We start from the raw sequence: 25,725 nt of genomic DNA on the forward strand, positions 1-25,725 counted from the left end.
AGAGGTGAGGGTGAATTGCCCATTTTCCCTCCCACACCCCACCCCCCCAAGGCTGGAACCCAGCCAATGCACCAATTCCTACATCCCCATCACTCTTGGGTGCTTAAGAGAGCCTGTCTCAGTCAATGGGATCATAAATCTGCCTAATTGACACGTCCTTGCCATTTGTGTCAGGGCCATGCTGCTCTCCATGGGAGATTGGAGACTAAGCACAGATGCCTCAAGCACTTGCAGGTAAACAGCTCCCCTTCCCCTCCAAGCATTCATGAAAAGACATTGATAGGATTTATTGAGGTCAGCAGGCAAAGGGCGAACAGCAGCTTTGGCAGAGAGCACCCCCAGGTCAGGGACAGGAGATACGATGCAGCTATGTCTGACAACAGGTGGCCAAACACCTGCTGAGTGAATGAAAGGTATGTGTATGAGGTGCCAGTGAAATAAAATAAAGGCATTATAAGCTCCAGTCACAGACTGTGATCTCAGGCCATTCACCATGGACTCCTGTCACCGGGGGCCATGAGACTGGCAAGAGGAACAAACTGGGGCACGTACAGGAGAAATGGACAGGCCAGGGGGCCGTTCTTCTTACCCCTGGGCTGCCAAATCACATGACTGGGGGCTCCAGGTGGCCACCCGCTGCTTGGAGGGCACACCCCATGGTGCAGTGGAGCTGAGAGAGTTGCAGGATCAGGATAAAGAGTTAATGCACACGGTCGTGGACTGCTGGCAGTTGCTCCATATGTCCCGGTCCCCCAAGCGGTTCCAGGTCAGTCCCGAAGGGGCGCAGGAGCACTCAGAGTGGGCAGCCCACCAGCCCACTGGGCCAGGGAGTCACTGGAGCAGCTTCTGGCAGCAGAGCCTGGCAGCCCCAGTTCGCTCACGGCCCCGCATGGGAGGTCCGGGGGGAGCTCTTCCACTCCTCGTGGCTCCACTCCTGGCTCGGGTCCTGCTGCAGGAAAGCAGCACAGCTTTGGTGGGGAATAGGCAGCGTCCAGCTTGAGCGTGCTGCCCGGCATGAACCCCAGGTGTTGGTGAGGGCTGCAAGTTTGTGGTCCCCAAAGTGGAGACATGGCCATGAAAGTGGAGGGGCCATGGGTCCCGTGTGGGAGAGTGTCACAGAGCACTGAGGTGCCCTGCGCCCAAAGAGGGGAAACTGCTAGGGAGGGAGCCCTAGTGGTGACTAAGGAGCCCAGCTGTGGGTTGCCAGGGTAACCAGGAGGTCAGCTGACTGAAAGGGGCAGGGCCTGGCTCCTATATAAAGCACAGACCGGAGGCTAGAAGCAGTTCCCTGCCAGCAGCCAGAGAGGCAGGAGCTCCCTAAACCAGGGTGCGAGAAGAAGTCTGATGGCAGGTACAGCTTATGGCAGCCCTAAGATGCTTGAGCAATGTCATTATAGCCAGGCGGCTTATGTTTAAGTTATAGCCAGGAGGCTCGAGTTTGTGTTGTTGTTTGTTAAACCGGTGGCTTGGGTGAGGCTATTAGGGGTTGGAGGAGGCCTCATAAGGAACCCACAGTAGCATGGGGATCCTGGCGCCAGTACGGGTGCAGCATATGGGGTACATAGACCCCAGCCCAGAGAGGGGCATTTGAGAAGCCCCAAGTGTGGGCACCGTGAGCCCCAGATGGGCCCCTCGATAATGCTGCCCCCTAAGTGTGGGCACCGTGAGCCCCAGATAGGGGGCAACATTATCGAGGAGCCCAAGTGTGGGCACGGAGAGCCCCAGGAGGGGGCAGCACTGTAGATAAGGCCCCAGAGAAAAGGGCACAGAGCGAGATAGGGCCGGAGAGAGCCCTAGCACCAGAGGGAGCGCGCATCAAAGGAAGGAAGGCCCAGAGAGAACAGGAAGGGGCCAGATAGTGACAGAGCTGAGACAATGGCTATTCCATCGGTGAGGTGTGGACTGCGGTGTAGGGGAGGAAACGGAGCCGCAGATAGCGCCCCTTAGCTGCGGGGTAGTACAAGGGCAGCCTCCTGCTAATTAACACCAATTAATCAATTAATAGCAAGGCATGGCAGGAGAGTAAGCAGGCGGTTGCCGCGGGAACAGGTGTGCGGGACACACTAAGGTCGGCCCAGAGTGGTCACCTGTCACAGAGGGCCAGTTGTCTTTGGCATCCGCTGCAGTGATGTCTTCCAACCGAACCATTTTGAAGTGTGAGGACACTGATACACAAGATGTCAAAGGCTTCTGGAGCGTGGTAATTGCCATGCTCCAGCCGACTTAATTGAGTCTGCTCTGCTATGCTGTAATTACAGTGCATTGGAGCAGCCTCCCTGCTCGTGTATAGGCACCCTACGATTGCAATTATGACATACGAACTGAGTTCTGAAACTTCATTTCCGATTCCCTGTGGCTGTCTATATGATTTTTGTGGTGCTCTTGGGAATGCCCTCTTGAGAGATCTGTCTTCAACTGGCTGGAGAGTGATGCCAGGGGGGCTCTCTCAGAGCAGCTTTGCCATCTCATTTCTGAGACTGATCTGTGCACAACAAGTGGGTAGGCTGGGTGTGTTTGAAAGCTGTATTCCTGGGGCAGGAGCAGTATAGACATACTATGGTATAACAGGGCCTTGATAATGTCTACGATGTATATGTTATAATAATAATAATAATAATAATAGTTAGTTTTAGTATATCCCCCACACACCACACATGGGTTTAACATAAGACTCTGCAGTGTAGGAGAGAACTGCAAAAAGAACATTTCCTAATACGGTCATCCAAGGATCAGCTCAGTTATTTCGGAGTAAAAGCAAGACTTCACATATATAACATGGAGGAATGACATTAAAGACAGCACCTGCACCCTGAAAAGGCTTTCTAAAGCAATAACCCGTGGATAAGTTGCATTTATGTGAGACGTTAGATTGGCAGAAATGTGTAAGTGCTGAGTCTGAGCAAGCAGACTCCAGCCAAACCCGATAGAAGACAAATGGAATATACCAAAGTCCACGGGAGGCTTTGTTGAAGGGCAGGGGCCCTTGATATGATTTGAACTGGACACTTGTCTTCAATGCAGTGTTGACTCACATTGCAACTTGAATGTTGCCCCTAACTCAAGACCTACGCATGCACAAACTCTTATCTTGAGCAGGGTACTGGTCTGAAGTGGAACTGGCCTGTTACAGGCTATTACCCCAGGTCACTACACTTGCTAGCTGTTAATATAATTACCGCAGGGATGTGTGTCCCCACTAGTGCACAACTAATCTTTCAGGGTCTTCCCATGGCTCCCCACAACTGTCCAGACAGGACCAACAAGTTCTCTCCCAAGTCTCTGGGAAGAAAGTCACAGAATAAGTCAGCTTGACAGAATAAAAGAATTGCAGGGATGCGCCCCAGGAAGTTTATATGCTGCAGTGAATGCAGTGCCAGTGTGGACATCGCAATATGACCATTACTTCACTGCGTGGCCACTTTCTCAAGCTGGGCCAACTCAAGAGAAGCCACTGTCATGTGGCTGACTTGAGTGAACTCTGCAGTGAACATCTGCCCAGACTAAAAGGAGATATGCAAACTCCTGAGAGACAACAGTTAAGAGAACAAGTAACCAAAAGTGCTGCTGGTAAAGAACTCTTTGAAATAACCAGCGTTATTGCTTGCAACACAGCAGCGCCCAGAGGTCCCAGCCAAGGTCAGGGTCCTGTTGTGCGTAAATGTAAATACGAGCAAACGGAGACAGTCCTTGCCCCAAAAGGGAACTAAAACACAGAAGTGACTTGCCCAAAGGCATACAGGAAGTCTGTGGAAAAGCCAGGAACTGAAATTAAATCTAAATTCCAGACAACGCTTTAACCAAAGGGGTCAGGTTGGGCATTGCAAACCAGCCAAGACAATCTATTACCCAGATCACTTTGTTGCCGTCTGCTCCAAGGTTATAAGGCCAGTGTGGACAGGGAACTTCTTTGTGTGGGGTGGCTCAGCCTACTTCCCGGATTACTCCCAGCTGGAGCCTGGGACTGGCTCTACCCAGCTGGGCCTAGGCTTATTACATTTGGAAGCAAACTCTGTGAATACTGCTGGAGTTCCTAATTTTCCTAAATTTTGCTTTCAAGCGGGACAAAATCCTCCCAGAATCCTGACATACTAAAAATGAAAAACCAAACAAATGGTACAAAGGACTGGTTGCTTTTACAGGGAAGTTCTGGAGAATGACGCTCCCGTTCTGAAGACAGAAAGTTGCGTATAATTTTTTTTTATATTTTAGTCCTCATAACATCTTATGCTTGTGAAATCACTTGCCGGTTTTGACTGCAACATTCGTTATTTCATCTGAAGAAGAGAAACATAGAATATTTATTCATTAGTGATCTTACATAAATGGATATATTGTAGTTACAAATGATCTACTGTACCTACCCCTCAGTGTACACGGTCAATATATATAAGGCCATATGCAGTCACCCACATACACACCAGAAATCCCTTCTCTGCATATCTTTAGGGCAGCGGTTCTCAACCCATTTGCCATAGTGGGCCACACTTGCAGCTCTCCATGTGTTATGTGGGTCACACCCACACAACTTATTTCCATTTAACAGGATGTCACATGGGCCGCAGCAGTGTACTGATTGGGCTGCATGCGGCCCCTGGGTTGAGAACCACTGCCTTAGGCTAGATGATCAGTCAGAGGTAGGGTGAGGGCAAATGAAACAATTATACCAAATTTAATTTACACCAGTTTACTGTGGGTCATGCTGAACTGATGTAATGATTATTAGGCCTGTGTGAAGTGGCTACTATTAGCTTCGGATTTGGATTTGGCCAATTCGGGGGACAGTGATTCGATTCAGTGATTCGAATCACTGTCCCGAATCCATTCAGCTGAATCTGATTCAGAGATTTGGCTCCTGCCAAATCTCTGAACCAGTTAGGCCAAGCTTATCCCCCGCCCCTCTCCCAGCCTGGTTATGACCGCCCAGCCCAGCCCAGCTCCCCGCTCCTGGGGAAAAAAGCACCGGCTCAGTGGGTGTTGCTGGGCAGGGGGTGATCCCCCGCTGCTCTCCACTGCCCCATGCTGCGTGGGGGGCTCTGCAAGAGCCTCCCAACCTTCCCCTTGCTCCCCCAATCCCCACAGAGGTGCCCCACCTGGGCCAGCTCTGGCCCTTTAAGAAAAAAACAACCCCAAAACCCCCAAACTCACCGCCCCTGCTGGCAAGGTTGATTCCCGCTGCTCCCTGCTGCCCCGTGCTACATGGGGGCTCTGCATGAGCTCCTAAAGCCCCAAGGCCACCACAGGAGTGGTAAGTCCTGGGGGTTTTCTTGGGTTTTTTTTCTTAAAGGGCTGGAGCTGGGGGAGTGGGGGGGGGGGAGGAGGAGGGGGGCTCATGGCAAAGCCCCGCATGCAGCATGGGGCAGGGGGGGGCAGCAGGGATCACCCTCCACCCAGCAGCACCCGGTAAGCACTGGGACTTTTTTTTAAAGGGCCAGGAGCTGGGGCAGGTGGGGGCAGCCATGGGGAGACTGGTAAAGCAGGCAGGGGTCAGGGGGACTGGCAGGGTCCCCTCCCCCCCAGCCCCCCCTTTCCCTCCCCTAGTACTTACCAGCTCGGAGTCGGCTGCAGCTCTCTGCTGCAGCCACCAGGGACTGCCCGAATCATCAAAGCTCTCTGAATCTCTGCCGAAACTTCGGAGAGCTTTGAATCGATTCGGACCTTTAAATTGGTCCCCCAATTCAATTTGGATTCAGAGATTCAGCCACCGAATCAGGCCAAATCTCTTCCTAATCGAATCACTACTCGAAGCTTCGCACAGCCCTAATGATTACAACTCCTTGCTTCTTTACCAGCGTAAGTGGGGCTAAACCTCTGCTACTTTAAATCTGCTTAATTCAGCAATAAGTTATCCCACCTCCCATTTGAAAACAGTATACCTTTGGGTCTGTCCACAACTATGCTGAACCCCCCAAATAACTATCCAGGAAAGGGCAAGATGCTCAGCCAGCAGGATATCACTAGTAACATGAGCTCTTATGTCCTTTGTGGATTCATGGGAGGCAGGTTTAGGGAGCAAGCTGAAGCTAGGTACTGACGGAAAACCAAATGAAAGAGGAAATAAGGTTGGTAAAACCAGTGGAGAGCTCAGAAACCCCTGAGGAGAAAGAGATAGAGATGTCTCTAGGGAGAGGGACTGATGAGAAGTAAATTGCATAAGGCAGGAGGAAGGAGAAAGATGCTCAGCTGTCCCCTAGAACAAGGGAGAAAGGGAATAGGCCCCAGGAGATGGGATTGGATTTATCACCTGGCTGCTGAGGAGAAAAGGAGTCATGGGGAGATGCTTGAACTTACTATCTCCTGGAAAGGGGAGGTTAGCGGTCCAAGAACAGTCTTGATGTTTGATCCAGCAAGACCTAGACCAGAGATTCTCCACTAGGGTGCCATGGCACCTTGGGTGCCACCAGCTCCTTTGAAGGATGTTACAAGGTATGAGGAGATAAGTAGGTTAAGTGCAGGCTCAGGGTTAGACTTGTCCCTGCTAGGCCAATCCCCCCACCCCACCCCACTGCCTGGCCCCTCCAAAAGGAAGTAAGCACTGTAATAAATAAATTAGTTTTTGAAATTGGGTGTTATCAGCTCACAAAAGTTAGAGGGCTGCCTCAAGTCTAAAAACGTTGAGAATCAATATTCAAATCCCATCAACTATGAAGATGAAAATATACATTAAAACTCTGCCTTTTAGGTGGTTGTGAGCTCTCTTAACAAAGAGCATCCTTCAAGCATTCTGAAAGGGGTCTTGCTCCATAACCAAGCAGCAGAAATGGGGGAATTAATGTCTATAGCCCTGGTGGGAGTAGAAGAGGGTCATGACTAGTGCTGAGCATCTCCAAGGAAGCCAGAGTTAGGTTAGTGTTAGGCTGGGCTAGACAGTAAATAACAAGTATTTTACCCTTTAAAATGGAGGCAATGGGTTTAATTTTTGTACCTACCACAAATGTCAACATCATCATAAATATCAGCATCCCTAGAAGTGAAAAAGACAGGTATTGTGAGATTATGGCACTGTCAAGTGGTTCAGAAGATGGTACAAGAAACCAGAATAGTAGATTATGGCAGGGCACTTGCAGTGCCTGCCACTTTAAGGGCTGACTCAAGCAGCCAGCAGGTGCTTGATTGCAGCAGCCATTTTAAAACACTGGCTGCCTATATAAAGACAGCAGTTTGCTGCTGGCAGTCAAGGCAGAAACATTACCTGGCTGAGCTGTATGGATTATATAGCAGGTAGGAGCTAGAGGCTCTTGGTCTTGGGCATGACTTAAAACTGCACCCTGTTGGGGGAAGTGTGACCTGATGAGGCTTCTGGTGGCATGGGAGTCCCCAGGAAATGCCAGGCCAGTTACCTCCCTGGTGAAAGGTGAGGAGGGGTGCCTTAACCCCAGCCCCTGCCTTTGGGTGGGCTTTGGAGGCAACTGTGGGAGTAGCGGGGCCAGGCATTGCAAGCACAGTGCCACCTGAGCCCAGCAGGGATGTGAGATCCTGGAGACCCCAGAGGAGGTATTGTGGGGAGCATAACTGTATGGCCCTGCGCAGAATAGGGCTGAATGAGGAGTAGGCCTGAAGGGCAGTCCCAGGGGTGTGTTGAGTAAGGCCAAACCGGGAGTAAGCCAGCAGGGCAGCACAAGGGTCAGCCCCATGAATAGTTGATCACGAAGAGAAGACCGCAGGGTGGGGTGTGGTTGCATGGTTTTGGATGCCTGTGTCATAGTTTGGGCTAGAGGCTGAGTAGGGGTCTTAGCCACAAGGTTAGGGGTGAGTCCTGACCCCTGTAAGTCCTCCATGGTAAGGAGGCCAAGTGTGGGATGAAAGTAAGATGGGTAGGTTGAGTGAGTCCCTGGGAGCACCAGTTGTGGTGCAGAGTATGATTACAACATGTAGATGCAATCTGTGAGGCATGGGCTGCAGTGTAGGGGAGGTTGGAGCTGCAGATAGCACCCCCTGACATTGGGGCATGTAATGGGCAGTCTCCCGCATTTGCCATCCATTTATGGGAACAGTGAAGTCATGGCAGGAGAGATGGGGTGGATTGCCCCATAGACAGGTGAGCAGCCTGGCATGGGACTCAACCCCTAGCATGCCCCTTGTCACACAGATGATAATAATGGAACAACAGGCCCAAAAGGGGATGTGCAAGCCTCATCAGGTCAAGGCTGACTTATACCCTGGTGTAGGAGTGCATACTTTTTCTCAAATAACTGCAGATCTTCTCCTTATCCATATTAAACAACCAGTCCACTTACATATCCTATACTTTTATTCAGTCTTGATTGACCTAAGTAGTGCTGTGTCACCTATCCATGTTGATCACCCTTCCTTCATGATTCAGACTAAATGTAGGAAATACCATAGGACCTAATACAGCCCTTGGACTATCCCATTCTTCAATATTTCCTATGGTGAAAACCAACCACTGGATTCCACTCTTAGCCAATTTCTGATCTATGAGAGTGCATTACCTCTCTCACCACATTGCCTTCCTTAGTAGCTTAACTGGCAGGACTTTTGCACAAGTCCAAATAAATTATGTCAAGTGGTTCTCCTTGAGCCACTGATTTTACAGGATTGGAGTGCTTGGAATCCTCCAGCCTAGAAACTGTGTCATGGACACGCTCCCAAAGGCAACCAAGGAGCTGAGAAGCTGCAGATCGTGGTATCTACCAGGCTCTGTCCATATGACCCTGGGAATTGTAGCAGAGTCCCACTGTGAGGTTTCTCTGTTTGGGAGGGTCTCTAATCACCACAGGACACTTTTTTACATGTGCTCTGACATGTTCTCATTAGAATCCATCGATTAATCAAGTCTGCTGAAGCATTTGAATTGGAGCGCTCCAGCGTGCTGCAGCATCTTGTGTATTCACATCCACGCATTTCAAAGTGGTGGGGGGGCACTTTAACTAAAGCTCATTTAACTAAAGTGCCCCCACTACCATTTTGAAATCTGGGACACTGAATACATGAGACACTGCAGGTATTTTAATTAGAGAGGGTTGTGGGAGCCACTCTAATGTACCCCACCCCACCCCACCCTAGAGCATGTGTATAGGTGCCCATGTTGCTGTCTGTGTTACAGAAAAGTAATTCTTCAACCCACTGAAGAGAGCTGGGGAATTTGCTGTTCTTTGATAAGCTTTGATAAGTTCTTGTATAAGTTTGTTCCAGAACCTTTTCTGTCGTCTTAACTCCATGGAAGCATCACATCCTTATTACCTAGAAAGGGTAGGAGTGGGGCAGTATCTACCCTAACAACCTCAGACTAATGCAGATTACTTAATGAGTGTTTCTCATCATATATTTTTGGTATAGCACTCTCTCCCACCTCCACAATTTATCCTACCCTCTTGGTTTAGTTTATAGTTGGGAATAATGGTGCCATGCTGACTGCTGCCAGTTGACTCTGTGCAAGGATGTCCATTAAGTCAAGGTCATTGTCCATTACCAGGCATTTTGGATAATCTTAAAAGCTTGAAACAGATTTTAAGTGGAAAGAAAGCCAGTGCAAAGAGCGTCTGTACTCACAGATGCAGCAGCACTGCCCTGGGAATGTAGCCATCTGGAACAGATAGAAAAGGGTATTTAATACAAATATAAATCCTACATTCACCCAGGCAATGAAGGAATAAGGTAAGCTGGTCTCTGGGGGCTTAACCCAGCAAAACGACTATTGTCTCAGCACAGACAGTGCAGCAGTACATGGTTCCAGAGCGCTAGGGCAGGAAAGTACAATGGGCAACTAGAGCATAGATTCATAGATGTTAGGGTCGGAAGGGACCTCAATAGATCATCGAGTCCAACCCCCTGCATAGGCAGGAAAGAGTGCTGGGTCTAGATGACCCCAGCTAGATGCCTATCTAACCTCCTCTTGAAGACCTTCAGGGTAGGGGAGAGCACCACCTCCCTTGGGAGCCCGTTCCAGACCTTGGCCACTCGAACTGTGAAGAAGTTCTTCCTAATGTCCAGTCTAAATCTGCTCTCTGCTAGCTTGTGGCCGTTATTTCTTGTAACCCCCAGGGGCGCCTTGGTGAATAAATACTCACCAATTCCCTTCTGTGCCCCCGTGATGAACTTATAGGCAGCCACAAGGTCGCCTCTCAACCTTCTCTTGCGGAGGCTGAAGAGGTCCAGGTGCCCCAGTCTCTCCTCATAGGGCTTGGCCTGCAAGCCCTTAACCATACGGGTGGCCCTTCTCTGGACCCTCTCCAGGTTATCCACATCCACATACAGAACTGGATGGACTTCAGACTTACATTTCCACTGGCTGTTTCGGCAGATAATTTTCTCATGACTTGTAAACTGAATGACATCCACAATTTCTCCTCGTTTGACTGGAAGATTCTTCCCGCCTCCTCTTTTCTCAGTCGCAGCGGGATCGATCATCATGCGTGTCAAAACTCGGATTTCTCCTTCGAACTGTGATGTGAACAATAGAGTCGGCTTTGCGGGAACTCAATCATGGCATAACATCATGTAGGATACATATCCACACTCAGATCCTTGCTGGGATAGCAAAGTACTGTAGCATGGTGAAACATGCTCTAGGAGGAGACTGGGGCCTCACTGAGCTCTGACCCAAGCAGGGCACCTCTGGAAATTGGCCCAGCTCTGCAGGGCACACAGAAAATGAATGATTGCAATGACAGGAAAAGCCTTTGAACAGTCTTGTCAGGACCGTGGGAATTCAAACCCAGATCTGCACTCAGAGGCAGAAGCCTGAGCTGCAGCACCACCCAGAAGCTGCCCAAATGCCAGCCAGTGCCACAGCTCAGTCTGGGCCTTCCCATGCAGTTTGCAATGGGGAACTTGGTGACTTGGGGGGGAAACAATGGGAGCCACAAATCCTTGATGGGAGGACTATAAAACCCTCTAAGGTCCTCTAGGACCTTGTCCCAGCAAAGGTGTTGCTGTCTTGCACTCTGAGAGCAGTGACCAGAACCCAGGACTTTCTCTGCCCAGGGTAGTGCCCTCATCACTGAGTTATAGGGTCATGTTTCCTCTTGTTTGTTCTCCTTCTGCCCCCTGAATCCCACGCTGCTGGCTGCCTGGTGGGGAAGAGGGATTTTTTTTTTAAAGCAAAAGTGGGTCACATGCACTGTACTTTGTATTGAAGTCCGTGCAGTTGTTAGTGTCAATGAGGTGATCTGTCCTGTCCTCTGTAGATGCAAAAAGAATGGGAACTTAAGCAGATTTTAGGCATTTCCAAGCTCCAGTGTGGACTCCAAAAGGACTTCATGAGGAGTTGGTCACCTCAGCACATGAACTTGATACTAGCTTCTGAGTATGTGCTTCCATCCTGGTGCCTCATGAACTTTTCAGACCACAGAGAGGGACTGGTCTTTTTGATTATGTGCCTCATTTCTGCTTAAGTCCCATTAAGGCAGGGACAGGCAATTATTTCGGGCAGAGGGATGCTTACTGAGTTTTGGCAAGCCATTGAGGGTCATATGACAGGCAGCCAGGGGTAGATAAATATTAATTTTCTAAATTTTTTAGGGGCCCCATGGGCCGGATAGAATGGCTTGGTGGGCCACATCTGGCCCATGGGCTGCATTTTGCCCACCCCTGCATTAAGGGATTTATAAGAGTGATTTGCATCTCTCTGTGTCTCACTGAATTGTGAGATGGTCGGATACCAGATATCTGAGGCCGGAAGAGGCCTTTTATGATCAGTTTTGGCTTTGTGTATAGCCCAGGTCAGAGACTATTACCTACTGATTTCTGTGATTACCCACTGTGTCTTCTATGAGCTATAGCATGTCTTGTAATGGGGGGTGGGGAGGGGCTAAACCTAGGATAATTACTTCTAAGCTAATAGGGATTTGTTCCTGCATTTCTGTTGAACACTTTTTATAGAGTAGGTCTCTCTCCAGCTTTGTATTACACTCCTACAGGAAAATGAATAGCTGCATATCATGGGAGAATGCTGTTACAGCCAACCCAACCCCACTCACCTTGAATTTCTTCTGAAATTCCCTATCTGCTTTCTCTTCTTTCTTGTAGTCTTTGAGATTCTTCACATTTTCCCTTCTTTGTTTTGAAATATGGGATTTTCTGCAAAGTAATTACAAGTTACAATAACCCTGAGGTTCAGGTGACCCGGTAACCTTACCACCTGATGTCCAGCTCCTTTTAAATCACCTGGGCTAATACACTCACTGGAGAAGGTCTCCCTTCTGCCCCACTGTCAGCCTAGGACTGTTCTTGGTCCAGAGATCCAGGTCCAGGTAGATTCCAAACAGACTAAGGGCTAAGTTTCAAACTAAAGTGTTTGCAACTTGTCTTTTAGAAAATATCCAATCTCAATTTCAAAATTTCCAGCAATGGAGACTCTGGCACAGATCTTGGTAAGAAGTTCCCAAGATCAATTATGCACGCTGTTAAAAATCTGTGCCTTATGTCTGGCTGGAATCTGTCTGGTTTCAACTTGGCCTTAATGTATCTCACTATATCTTTTCTGCCAGGCTCAGGGCCATCTATTATTGCACTTCTGTTCCCCATGTACCTACTTACAGCCTGTGATCAAGTCTTTGTTAAGCTAAACACTGAGCTTCTTGAGGACAGATATAGATATATAGGCACATTCCCACTAGCTTCCATTTAGCTGGCACAGGTAACAAAAGAAAGGAAGAAATCCACCACAAATTCCTCTGATCTCTCCTCTACTGCATTTCTCCAGTCAGAGCTATCTTTCTACCTACTCAAACTAAGACAAAGACATGCAGAGCATAAGAAACAGTGTCTCTTAGAAAGACATGGGGGTATTTAGCACAGAGCACTAATCCCATAAGTTGAATTCTGAAACCACAAGTGGGGAATTCAGCCTTGTGCCATGTCTTACCCTGGCCGCAAGTCTCTATGCAAGACTACATAAGGTGTGCAGTTGCACAGCTGTGGAATTTGCTGAGGAACCCGTTCCAGCCATGGAAGTCTGCACTGTAAGCTGAAGTTACATTATAAACCAAATCACGGTTGTTTGTACAAAACACAAAACAAAAAGAGGGGTCCAGCCCCCAAATGCATGCAGGCTAATACAAGATGCAATGTGTAGATATGAGTACACCGACAGGGGAGGCTTAACACAGAAACCAAAAATGCCCTGCTAATGTGCTCGTTCCACATCTTCTCTCCAGCTGCAAAACCTCTGGTACCATTCCTGCATGGTGCAGGGCGTTGAACCAGACGATCTTTGAGGTTCCTTCCAACCCTGAGACTCTAAAAGCATTGGCAGCCCACTGAAAAATGCAGGAGAGGATCAAATAATCAGCTACATAAATCATCTGGGGCTGCTGCCCTGCCTGCATCATTCACTGATGTACTCATCTTTGATTCAATTGAACCCTTCTACTGTTAAAGGCAAATGATCCTGCCACAGAACAGCCTTTCTGCCCAGAGCTCTTACCACAACTTTTGGGGTACTTTTTGTCATAGATTACATAGCCCTGGGCACAGGATCTTTGCCAGCGGAGGCTAAGGATTTGCAAACGAGTACTGCCTCATCTTAGTTTTGCTTCACTTGAGGTCAGAGAGTTTAACCTTGAAACTACCTGGGAGCAGCTAGGCTAACACCAAGCGTGCCTGCAAACCCCACTCAGACACAATTGTGTGTGGATTGAAGGAAGTATAACCTATTAGTGACAGTGAGTGACGGCCCTCCCCCTTCCCCACCTAATCTAAGAGGATATGAATCTGCCTTCCTCAAATTGACAATCACGATTCATAGTAGAGAGGATATCTTCTACTAGACCAACAAGATTTTTTTTTAAAACTGAACCAAAACCAACCTGGATACTTTCCTTAAAATCAGAAACCCTTTGTAGAAGGGAACTTCCAGCTCCTGAGGTTTCCCAATTCATTCCCTACTAGTGTCGGGCACAAAGGTGCCCTTGCAGGACACTGCAGCTAGTCCAGGAGAGTCCTAATGTGGAGCACAGAGCTTAGAAAAGCGAGTCTCTCAGACTTAATAAATCCATGTATTACCTCAGTGTGGCGAAGTCTGAAGGAAATCTGCCAGGGGTCAGACCAGTCCTTCCACCTGCATAATTAGATGCCAGAAGAAGAGTCCACGTGAGGCTGGTATGCCAAAACCACCTGCTGAGACCCACTTAGAAGAGCTCCTGGGAGCTCAGAGCTTGAGGCTGGGTCCTACTTCTGCCACCCAGGGGTCCAGGCCCAAAGTACATTCCCCTATGTCTCAGTAATTTAGTTTTTATAAGGGACTTCCCTGTGAGGCAATGACTCCCCTGCTAGATCCACCCTGTTGTCAGCAAGGACCTCTTGATATGCACCTCAAATTTTATCCTGTCCTACTGCCTTTTGTTGGGGATGGTGCTTAGAGCTTGCTTCTGCAGCTGGCTCCTGGGATTTCCAGACCTCACTGCCATAGGACACAATGCTCTCCACTTGCTCCTGTTACCCTGGGCTACAAGTAAGGGTTTCCAGTATAAGAACAAACTGAAGCAGATCGAGTTAAACCAGATCATCCCTATTCTTATTCCAGCATAAGAGGGCTTTTTTACAATGTTGCTTGTGTCACTTAGGAAAGCTTCAGTTAAGCTGGAAAAGCCATCCTTATATCAGCATAAGTCTGCCCGTGCAGGGTTTGTACCAGTCTAACTATAAACGTGGTGCTATACAGCTTTCCCGTGTAAATGAGGCCTGCATGTTACCGCCCCTTACATCTACCCCAAATCATGCAGGAGGCTTCTGTGACCCTGTCATGGGTTTCAGATGCTGCCAAGACAGGGCAATGACTTCTCTGGTTACTATATTCTCAGAAGAGCCTCAGAAGCGGCCAGGAGAAGGGGACTGGTTGTCAGGTGCTTTCTGTATGCCATGCACAGGTGCTGCAGAAGCCCAACGGGCAGCAGGGAATGGGGCAGTCTCCACCCAAAGCTCTCTATTTGGGCCCCTCTATGGAGGCTGGGCTCTCAGAAAACCTTTGCAGGTCCAAGCGGTGTGAGCACCTGGGGCCTGGGGGGATTTTCAGGGGCTCAGGGCTACGTAGGGCATCCCCATAGTTCTCCAATGGGCACAGGGTCAGGTTCACACACTCCCTTTTCAGAGTGAAGCTGAAATGGTGGCAGGCTCTCAGCAGCTGCATTCGGAGGTTGGAGCTGCCATTGCATATTCTGTGCTGACTAATAAATGTTATAGCCCGCTCCGTACTTACCTTGTCCAGAACGGAAAGAGGCTGAGGGCTGGGAAGCAGGGAGTAATAGGAGCTGTTTGCCTTTGTTGACTGGTCCAACTGTTTCCACATCATCATATAGCTCATCTTGTTCTCTGAGGCAGGGGGAAAATTGAGATAAGAAAGCTGAGCTGTGGAGGCTACAACTGCAGTCTGAGAATAGTATTTAACATACGGTCAAAAGCCAATGATACAAGAGCGGGGAGTAGAAGGGGAGAGGAGTGTATCAGAGCTGAGAGTAGACATCCATCTGAACAGGAATAGTTTATGCCATAATGTGCTAATGAGATGGTGGCCTTGCACTGCACGTGGCAGTGTCATTGTGCAGTGTATTCTACAAAGCTCTGGCCAGCATGCACCTCACCTACGGCAGTGCACCGCAACCAGCTGTACGCTGTGCTGTGGACCGGTGCCTTGGCTACACTGAGAGATAAAAGATGATTAGTATGTAAATTATTTGGTCTGCTATGTGGGACACTGTAGGCTGGATACAGACACACTGGCCCTCCCATGAATCATAGAAAGTGAGGGTTGGAAGGGACCTCAGGAGGTCACATCTAGTCCAACCCCCTACTCGGAGCAGGACCAGCCCCAGCTAGATCATCCCAGCCAAAGCTTTGTCTAGCCTGGTTTTGAAAACCTCCCATGATCTAGCTTCCACCGCCTCTCTGGTTAACCTGTCCCAGTGTTTTACTGCCCTCCTAGTGAGAAAATGTTTCCTAATGTTTAACCTAAACTTTCCTTGCTGCAACTTGAGACCATTGCTCCTTGCTCTGTCATCTGCCACCACTGAGAACAGTCTAGCTCCATCCTCTTTCGAACCCCTCTTTTAGGTAGTTGAAGGCTGCTATTAAGTGGAAGGCTGCTACTTAATCTGGAGTTTGAAGTGCTCAGCACTGAGAAGGAATCACAACCAAAAGACCTGTTTCCCTTCTGCTCTGCACCATGCACACTCATTTAAACTAGTGCAAAGGAGATCAGAAGGACAGTGCATCAGAAGGGCAGTTGCACAAGGTGCAGCACAATGGTGAATCCAACCAAAGATGGGCATCTAAAAAAAAAAGCAGCTGAAAAATGCTGGCCTGTGTGCCTCACCCTAGTCTGTGGTAGGCAGCAAGCCATCTTGTACCTGGAGATGCAAAGGAAAAAAGGAAAGAATTGGCAAGTCAGAACTTACCCTGCTAAACTTGAGGCGTGAGGAAATGGAGCAGCTTTAGGTGGAACTCGTACAAAGGAAGCAGGATCTGGCTTCGAGTAACCTATAGTGAAGGTGGAGGATGATGGGGAAGAAGGAAAGTCAGATCACTGATTACTTTAAACCAATTTTCTGGACTTGATAGGGGAAATGCAGCTCTCTCCTCAGGACCTGCCCTGAGATTCCAAACCTGACTGTCCTGTCTGAAGAAGTCAGCCAGGGCAAGTACTGGGGCAGGCCTTGGCAGCTGGGGAAAAAATGAAACCTGGCATGGGGGATGTGCCTCATATGGTATTATGCGCTGTGATATAAATCCCAAGCCATCACACTAAGACAGGCTCAGTGTGAACAAAGAACTTCACCATAGTCTCATATAGATACTGCAATGGCATGTGCTCTCTTGCTTGTTCATTTGCTGCCTCATTGATCACCTGGCTGGTTCACCATCATCATCATCATCATTATTTTTATTGCTCTTATTACCTGGCTCATATCTCTGTCACAACTCGCAAGAGTTATTTTGTCCAAAAAAATCTCTCCAGTGCATTTTAGCAACTTTTGCAGCAACAGGACACTGATCGCTGTTGTCCTCCTGCTTTACCTGTGGCAGGTCAGGATGCTTTTGGTGTCCCTAGGCAATATGCCTTATAATCATGCAACAGGGCTCTGTGTTTTTAGGAATAAGACTGACAAGGACTTATATGAGATGGTTTGGATAGGGATGACCCTGCCTCAAAAAGGGGAATGGAATAAATGACCTCCAGAGTTCCCTTTCAGCCCTATTTTCCTGTGATTCAATGTCTCTGATGAACTACAATGACATTCCTTGGCTCAGAAAAGCATGGCAGAAGGCAGAGATTTGCACTTTACAGACTAACTAAATCAGAGTAGCCTCTTAGCATCTGATGAACTAACCTCCTGATAACAAAAGCTTATGTATCTTTGATTTAGTTAGTGTTGTCTAATTTCCAAGCAGGGCATGGGCCGCACACCAGGGCAACCTATACCCCCCCCAGGCTATACACTCCACAGATGCCCCCCACTGCTGCACTGTGCACCCGCAAACCATCCCCCACTGCTGCACTGTATGCCTGTGACCCCTGCTCCGCAGTACTGCATGCTCAGCTCCCCGCCATGCCTGTGACCTCCCTCACCTGCCCACTCATTCCCTGCTATACTGCACACCCCAGGCTCTTGCTGCCTGCCTCCCTGGATCAGGTATAGGAGCTAGCAGATGATGGAGGAAGGAAGAGCCCAGAGACTCCAGCTGCAAGAACTGTTGCAGTCAAAGTGATGGGGCAGTGGCAGCTGGGCAGAAGCCTTGGGTTGGGGCGTAGTTGCATTTTAACCCCTTGTGGGCCACCAGCTGGACAGCCCTGGTCTATAAGGTGCAAATGTACTCTGCCTTTTGCCTGGCTTTGGACTCGCACAACTACCTCCCTCCCTCAGAAAAGAGAAAAACTGACTGACAGCAAATGCAAATATCCTTGGTGCTGCAAGAGTCTATGAGGCTTGAGTTAATCCTAATTAACAAATTACTTCCAGCCCACTCATCCATTGTTAGGTTCAGTATCCATTCAACTGCAGTTGGAACCACTATTGGATATGGGGCCCTTAGACATACTTTTCCCAGCATCAAGAATGCCAAGCTAATGGAAAAGCATGAGTCAGCTCCCTCCAAAATCTTGGTGCTCTTTTTAGGTAACATTTTGATGGCTTGTTCAATCTTTCTTCAACAACCATATGGGTTATAAAGTTGAAGTAAAGTTTTGAAATGAAAGCAGGGAATCTCCTGTTCTCATTGTATTTCAGCCCTTCAGCGTGTAGTAACCAAAAGCAGTCCCTATATCTTCACTCCATATACTGCAGGCTTCCATCAGTGATATGAGAAGAGGTGAGGAGGAGCTCCTGGGAGTGTGGAAACCAAATAGCCTGGACATAGCAGTCACCAATTTTCCATTCTCCTATACATAAATACATAAATGTTAAGCATACTAAAAAATAGAGTACTAAACAAATAAATTCCAACAGATCACTTTTTCCTGTTTCCTTTCTTCACTTTTTTCTGTAGTGCCCCTCATCATGGTACAGTATTAGAGCACTTACAAAAAGTATAATAATGCCTAAATAACTCAAGTTGTCCATCAGGACCAAAGAAACAGACTTTGCAGTCCAGAAGCAGAGATGCCCAGCAAATGATCAATAGTATCTAAACAGCATGATCATATGGGTACTTTTTAACTTCTTATGGTGGTGAGTTTTTCTCTCTTATGGACTTCCTTGCTCTATTACACCAGTTCACAGAAGTAAAATGGGGACTGCACTACTGGATAGCAATTAAGACTTGCACCTCTCAGAAAGAAAAGAAACAGGGATCCACTCTCCTGCTGGCATCCTTCTTGGATGCTGTTATAGTTAGATCAGCCTCTGTTTTCTGTGCCACTATTGTGTAAAAGGCTTTGCTGATACATGATCAGATCAGCCAGGTGGGTTTTGCTGGTTTAAAAACTCCAAGCTTATATACTCTGCGAATCAAGAAAAGAGGATTATCCTCCATATGAAAGATCCCCGGATGGCAAGGGGGGCTGGATTTGCCATAAGAAAGCTTGAGTGAAATACAAAGCAAGGAAAATCAATTCCCATCGTCTTGAAGTGTTTAGGAGCGTGATTGCTAACCAGGCATTTCTTCAGCCACTACGGGCAGACTACCAAGTTGCAAGTGACCTGGGAAAGGAAGATCCTAAGGAATGGGTTGTTGTGAAAAGACTGCTCACAGTTACCAGTATCGCCTGCTGTCTTGTCACAGATAAAGAAGACCCCGAAACACTGGAGATGCACCCTCAGCCATCTATCTATTAATGCTCAATATGAATGTGCTTATTGTGAGGGGTCAGAGACTGTCAGAATTTGTATCAGCAGGGTGCACAGCTCACAGATGTATTTGGGCAAGTGATAGGAAGCAGCATGGCCTTGGAGACAACTCTGGGGCTGAGCTGTGAAAACAGCAGAAGCCAGATTTGCTTCATGTTGGCCTAAAAATGAACATCTAAACTGAAAGGAAAAGACACAGTAAGAAAAGACTCCAGTGCAAAGACTATTGTGAGTCATTACCGTGTGTGAGGACAGAGTTGGGGAGAGCGAGAGACAGCGTAAGCCTACAGAAGCCTGTATACCGCAAAGGTAGCACACGAGGTCCATTTGAATAATGCCAGTGCATCTGATATTACACCATTTTATTTTCAGTGGCACGGATGTTAAAACCACAGGAAAATATGGTCTGACTCACAGAAGGGGAGGGGAGAGGTTGGACTCTACATGAAACCTAATAAATGCACCCCTTACTATAGAGCAAGACAGGATGGAAATCTAGCTTTACAACAAGTGGAGCCAAACTAAAATTACAGGATCACTCTTATCTGAAGAATTATCTCCGCTAAATGAACTGCACTTTAAGATTAAAGATGACAAAAGCCTCCCTTCAAAATAGTAAAAGGGTTACAAAAAGCCAGTTTTTTCAGCTGAAACCTGTGAGGAGATTGGTCTAATTACAGTGAACAAGGAATAACCTATCCTTAAGGCATCTCAGACTGAAAACACCCAAGGAGTCCAGCATCACTGATGGATGAGAAGAGCCCTTCTGACTATGATGATTTATGTTGTGGACCGGAGCTCTTGCTTGATGAAGCAGAGCAGTTTAGTAATTAAGACACTGCCCTAGCACTCATGAGAGCTGTTCCTTGTGTGACCTCAGGCATATCACTCAAGTCTCTGGTCCCAGTTTCACATCTGGACAAAGAGAATGAATGTATTAAGGAATAGCATTTCTCAGCCTCACCCAGATGCTATGAACCTAACTACATTCATGAGTGCAGGCAGACAAGATTCTTTGGGTAAATGTGATATTTTATTAGACCAACTAAATACAGTAGTTGGAAAAATTGTTATTTGCAAGCTTTTGGGCGCAAACGCCCTTCTTCAGGCATAGGGTGTTGGTGCCTGAAAGTTTGCAAAGAACATTTTTTCCAACTACTGTATTTAGTCGATCTAATAAAAGATATTTTATCCAAAGAACCTTGTCTGCTTATGTCCTTAGACCAACATGGCTACAACCAACAACCCTAATTCATGAGCGCAGGATACTCAAATATTATAGTAATGGAGTCCCTGTCAATACCTGAGATAAAGTAGGCAACCATCAATCCTTCTGGATTGCAAAGTACACATGAGACATCACCAGGATCTTTGACCTGTACACCTAGGTGGGAGGATGCCCAGACTTTCCAACCATTGAGACAGCCTCCAAAGGCCAGACTGAGTCCAGATGTTTGGGAGCTCAATGGTTGTAGTTATATGTGCATCTGGAATCAAACCCAGGTTTCCCATGTTGCAAACAAGGAGTCTACCACTGAACCACAACAGCAGGCACCTTAGACAAACAGAATAACAGTTTAACATGGGTCCCAAAGTTGAACTATTCCAGCATGAGCCAGGTAAAGGGCCTGACATTTTTAAAGGCTTGGAAGAGGGGGAAGAAACCCCCTGCAAACTTGTGGAACAAATGGGTGTTGAAAAGAGAGCCAAGACCTTGGATCAATGATCTAGTGGCAAAGATAGCTTGTGTCAAAGGTGAGCACAAAAACCAAGTCCTTCTTGGACCCAATTTGGATGATCCTGGTGACTCAGATTTGCAATTCTTTCACACACGTATTAGGAGCCACATCATAAAGGACTGTCTGGGGTGGAGCCCATTCCAGATATGGCGCTGACAGTTACAGAGTTAGCTAATTCCTTAACATAAATGGTGTATGAGGCCCTCTCTCTAGCTGGTTGGAGGGGTCACTATTGCTTCCCACATAGTCAGAGCCCTTCTCTTTTTGTGTATTTTTCAAAGAAAGCAGGTCAGCTTTCACTCATTTCTGAGTTTCCTTCAGCTTCCTCACTCTCCTCAATTATTATATCAATGTTGCTCCTTCTTTTCCACCCCGTTATGTTTATAACAGCCATAGCCCCACCTTTCCCTAAAAGCCTCAACATTTCTACCTAGCGTGAAGTCATCTGTTTTAATTCAGCACCATTTCCTTCCTGAACTATGCACCATTGTACCAACTATGTACTATGCACCATTGTACCAGCTGTGCACTACACACCAAGTATGCATAACTCTGCACTGTGCACCACTTTCTTCCTAGAGCTATGCATTCTAGGACAGTTTTCTCCCCTGGCTGCATGGGAATGTCACGTGACAGACGTCCTGTACATACCATGCCGCACATCTCTCTGTGGCTCTGGTACAGAAGCATGTGCTTGGGCCTTCCTGAACCTCTCTAGATCCACTACAGGAGGGCGACTGGGTTTGACTGGTTTCGACTGCAGTGGTCTTGCTTGCGGGAGAGGCTTTTTCCTAGGAACCTTTGCGAGGTCTTTCTCAGTTACACTCCATGGAGTATCCACTGGGGCTGGGACAGCTGTCCCTGTGGTAGGAGTTTGCAAAGTACCCGAACTTACTCCTTCATTCTTAGAATATGGGATCGGTGGCCATTTGTGCTGATTCAGGCTTTTCTGAGGAAGGTTTATGTTGCCCCTTGCAGCTGTCTGTTTTGGTGGTGCGTCTTTCATTTCTGTTTTCAGACCGGCTGGGTACAAGCTGGATTCCACTACCTTCCCATTCTTTGACTTGGGCACCAGTGCAGGTTTTGCAAAAAAACGATGATCTGGTAATCTTTGTTCCAGGCCTTGGAGTCTACTCTGAGACAAGGGAGCATTTGTTAAATCCATCCTTTTTGGTTCTGCTAGTTTAGGTGATTGGTTGGTCTTGAACCCAGTTTGAAGTGCATCTCTCTGCTCCTTTGCAGATGATGCTGCTGGCTGATGCATGGACCTGTCACTCTTTTCAGAGACTTCATGCCTGTGCCCTTCAAACTTTGACCTTATATGTCTAACACCCTCTTTTCCTTCCTGGAAGAGAACAGACATTGTTAATTCCCAAACAGGTCTGTGTAACAGGACAGTGTTAGTTATTTATGGTAGAAAGGTCCATGGAGTGAAATTAGAACCACACATTTCCTATTCTGCTTGATAAATGTCTATTATTTGTATTGCCTAATTGCCAAGAGGTGAAAAAGGCCCTTCCCCAAAGAGCTCTGGAGCCTGTGAGGTGGTACAGAGCCTCAGTACTGATGGCAACGGCATCTGAAAGCACTCCCCTTTGATTCGTGCTCCACCCAAAGTTTAAAACCAACTGTCTGGCAGCAGCGGCAGCATTTCTAGCCTGGAAGTGCTGAGGGAGTCAATTGACTTCATGGCTCATTGTCATCTGCTTGATCCCTTCTCAACTCTTCATTGCACAGGTGTTAAGGACCCTCGCTTCTTTTTGATGGTCTTGATGTTCTGCCAATCAAGCAAGCCTTCACGCCGCAATTCTGCAGTCTGTTAGCTGCTCCTGGTCACATAACTCCTATTTCACAGCCCTAAGGTTTTTTTTTAACTCATTCCAATGAAGCTATATTCATTTTTTGCTTCAGTCTTAAACTGAATGACACAGTCCTGGGCCCCTAGGGTATTAGTAAAGCTCTTAGTTTATTTTTAACTAGAGAAAAATATGTGTTGTTCCATATGTGATGATGCACCTCACCATCTCCACCAGCCTTTTCAACTAGATCTGCCCATGGGATTGAACACCCTGCTTGTTCTGGAGGTGGGAGTGGGTGCAAAATTACCCTCTCCTTGACAAAATTACCATGAGAAATCAACACGGGGTCAATTCCAAGACTCATTTTTCTCAATTCTTTATCCTTTGTTCCTTCCTAAGTGTTTTCAATAGAAGGGAACCGCCTGGTCCTGGTGTTCCTCCATATTTATATCAATATGGCTAAAGTTAGAGTTAACATCTATATCCTGCACGGGGCTCGGCAGTGGGCTCCGTGCTGCTCCCGATTTCCATGGAAGACCAGAAAAATGGAACACCAAAGCCCCCTCTTGACTCTGAAATGTAAGAACGGTGACCATCATGCAGCACAATGGCTCACTAGCTTTGGAGACTCGCCCTAGTGTAGACTGAGCGTCCAATTCTGGAAGATGATATTGGCTGCTGCATGTAGTGGCTTGCCTGAGAGGTAAGCACCGCTGTTGGTGCAGATTGCTGCTCTGACCTTTACAAGTGTGATGTCCGGCACAAATGATTTGGGCTCTAAATGCTCCTAGGTGCATTTTCACAGCCACAGCCCAATAGGCATGCATGCTAATGCTAACTGGGACAAGCTTGGTTGTGCCTCGTTTGCACTTTTCTTTGAAAAGGCATGGTTGACACAAATTCCACTTCCTGATACACAGGTGCAATGTCTTGGTTAATGGTATAAGCTGACAATACAGAAGTTGCAGCCTTACATGCAAGTGCTGCTGCTAAAGTTAGAAGCTGTCCCAGTTGCATGGCTGGTATGGGAGGTCGCTGTCTTTGTGTGGGTGGAGTCTACCCTCCTTTTAAGAGTGCACATGTATTTCCTGTGGCTTTCCCATTATGCTACTCTTGCATTGTGAAATAGGTCAGACCTGCATCTCTGCACCAATGAAGAGACAGCCTCTAGAGCAGCATTTAAAAGTTGTCTGAATGTCCTAGAAACATCTGTGTTGGAAACAGCCACAGAATGGCAGTAAATAAAAAGGGTCTATATTGGTTTGGTAGTTCTGTACCAAAAGCAAGGTATGTAAGAAGAGCAGCAGAAGCAGTGTATTTGGATTTTTAGAAGTGCATTAACCATTAATCACATGGACCATATCCCGAAAAGCTATCATCTGTGGACCATGAAATACCAATTCCATTTTGTTACAAAATAGCTAATTAGCTTGATCATTTTTCTTTTCTTAATGCTCTGTTCCACTATGGTCCCAGATTTCAGTTTTATTTTGTACTTGTGAATTGTATTCATTTTACAAATGAGAAAACTAAGATGCAGAGAAGCTGAAGCAAATCTTTTTAAACCTTGGCGCTCAAATTCAGATACCTAAGGAAAGTGTGAACTCCCCAGCTCCTGCTGACACTATTGGGATCACACATGGGTGTAGCCTCCTTTCACAGCTGGAACAGGATTGCAGCAAGGGTATTGCTAAAGGCAGGCAGAGATGGAGACAGAGACCAGCATTTCCTGTCTCATGGCTGTTAAACTCAGTAGACCCAGTGGCTTTTGAACAATTGAGTAATAAAGCACTCTTTACCACATTTACAAGTTATCTTTGTTTTGTCCAGACTTCTGATTTTTTTAATATAAATGTTTGAAAACATCTTGCTGTTATTTCATTAATAAAAACCTTGATGAAACTGTTTAGGTAGGAACAAAATCTGCTTCACCTTGAGCAGAAAGAGGTAGACATGTATTGTTAGTCTGAAGTCAGGCAGAAAGGGAAGATTTGTGCTTCTCATACTAACTGCAGTGGATGCATTGCATAAGTTTTCACAGGAAGCAGGCTTACATCTGATAAAGTAAGCCTGCTGTGCTTATGCTGTGCATCTCTGATATAGTCAGTCTATAAGGTGCAAATCTACCCTGCCTTCTGCCCACGTGTCCTGACACAATTCCAACTTCGCTTTTGTTTTCATTCAAATATAGTAATCTTTTCTTTCACTGCTTTGGAATCAGAGGGGATTACCATGATACTCTAGTCTGACCTCCTGCACAAGTCAATTATACCCTCATGGTTCCTGCAGCAAGCTCAGTAACTTGTGACACAATTCTTGGAAGATATCTCATCGTGTCTGCAAGCCATGAAGTATTACTGTGTGCTGCTATTCAACTAGGTGTGCACCTATAGGTGGCTGCATTTCAATGCTGAACAAAGTGGATCCTGCATCTAGTTTATATTTTAGCCTAAAAAACAATTTGAGGTTTTTCAGAATTTCATTATGCACAGCAGTACAGACATCACATTGTCCAAAGGGTGATGCTTGCTGCGTGTTTTTTGCACCTCCGTTGCCAACTGAAGCAATCACCTGTTTGAAGCAACAGAAGCAGAGACAATCCTTCTCAGCTAATGCTATGAAGGGTTGCTACCTGGTCCCCCTGTCCCTGCATACAGCACAGCACAGGTGTGCACAGCCAGACGCGATGCATTACTCACCATTTTCCATCAGCAGTCACTTCTTCCCCTCCTCACCTTCTTTCCATAGAGAAGCAAGTACACTCAACCAAAATTACTCATAGAAGGTGCATGCAGCATGGTCACCCTCCACCCATGCAGCCTATTCTTGAAATGGAAGCTTTTTCCTGGGGTTTGGCAAACTGCTTTGTCTAATTTCAGGAAGTAGCTGTGACTTAAGTATGTAAAACAGTGAAAGGAGGAGGAGCAGCTATTTCTAAACACCTAG

At 47.1% G+C, this 25,725-nt stretch overlaps 1 protein-coding gene across 2 annotated transcripts; it reads right to left on the reverse strand.

The window, feature by feature from the left end:
* Positions 1–2,596: 2,596 nt before the first annotated feature.
* PRAM1 (PML-RARA regulated adaptor molecule 1) lies at positions 2,597–25,649 on the reverse strand. Of its 2 annotated transcripts, XM_014599803.3 has the most exons (10): positions 25,479–25,649; positions 21,632–22,325; positions 16,353–16,434; positions 15,158–15,270; positions 13,966–14,020; positions 11,940–12,039; positions 10,239–10,401; positions 9,511–9,544; positions 6,927–6,961; positions 2,605–4,274 (listed from the first exon to the last, which is right to left on the reverse strand). In XM_014599803.3, the coding sequence occupies exons 1-10, from the start codon at positions 25,479–25,481 to the stop codon at positions 4,237–4,239; spliced, it is 1,317 nt and encodes a 438-aa protein (XP_014455289.2). In that variant the 5' UTR covers positions 25,482–25,649; the 3' UTR covers positions 2,605–4,236. The 2 variants fall into 2 exon arrangements, with proteins under 2 accessions (XP_014455290.2, XP_014455289.2); XM_014599804.3 differs by lacking the exon at positions 21,632–22,325 and having other exon boundaries at positions 2,597–4,274.
* Between the last annotated feature and the right edge of the window lie 76 nt (positions 25,650–25,725).

Source organism: Alligator mississippiensis, chromosome 16, assembly GCF_030867095.1.
Source record: "Alligator mississippiensis isolate rAllMis1 chromosome 16, rAllMis1, whole genome shotgun sequence".
NCBI classification, from domain to species: Eukaryota; Metazoa; Chordata; order Crocodylia; family Alligatoridae; genus Alligator; species Alligator mississippiensis.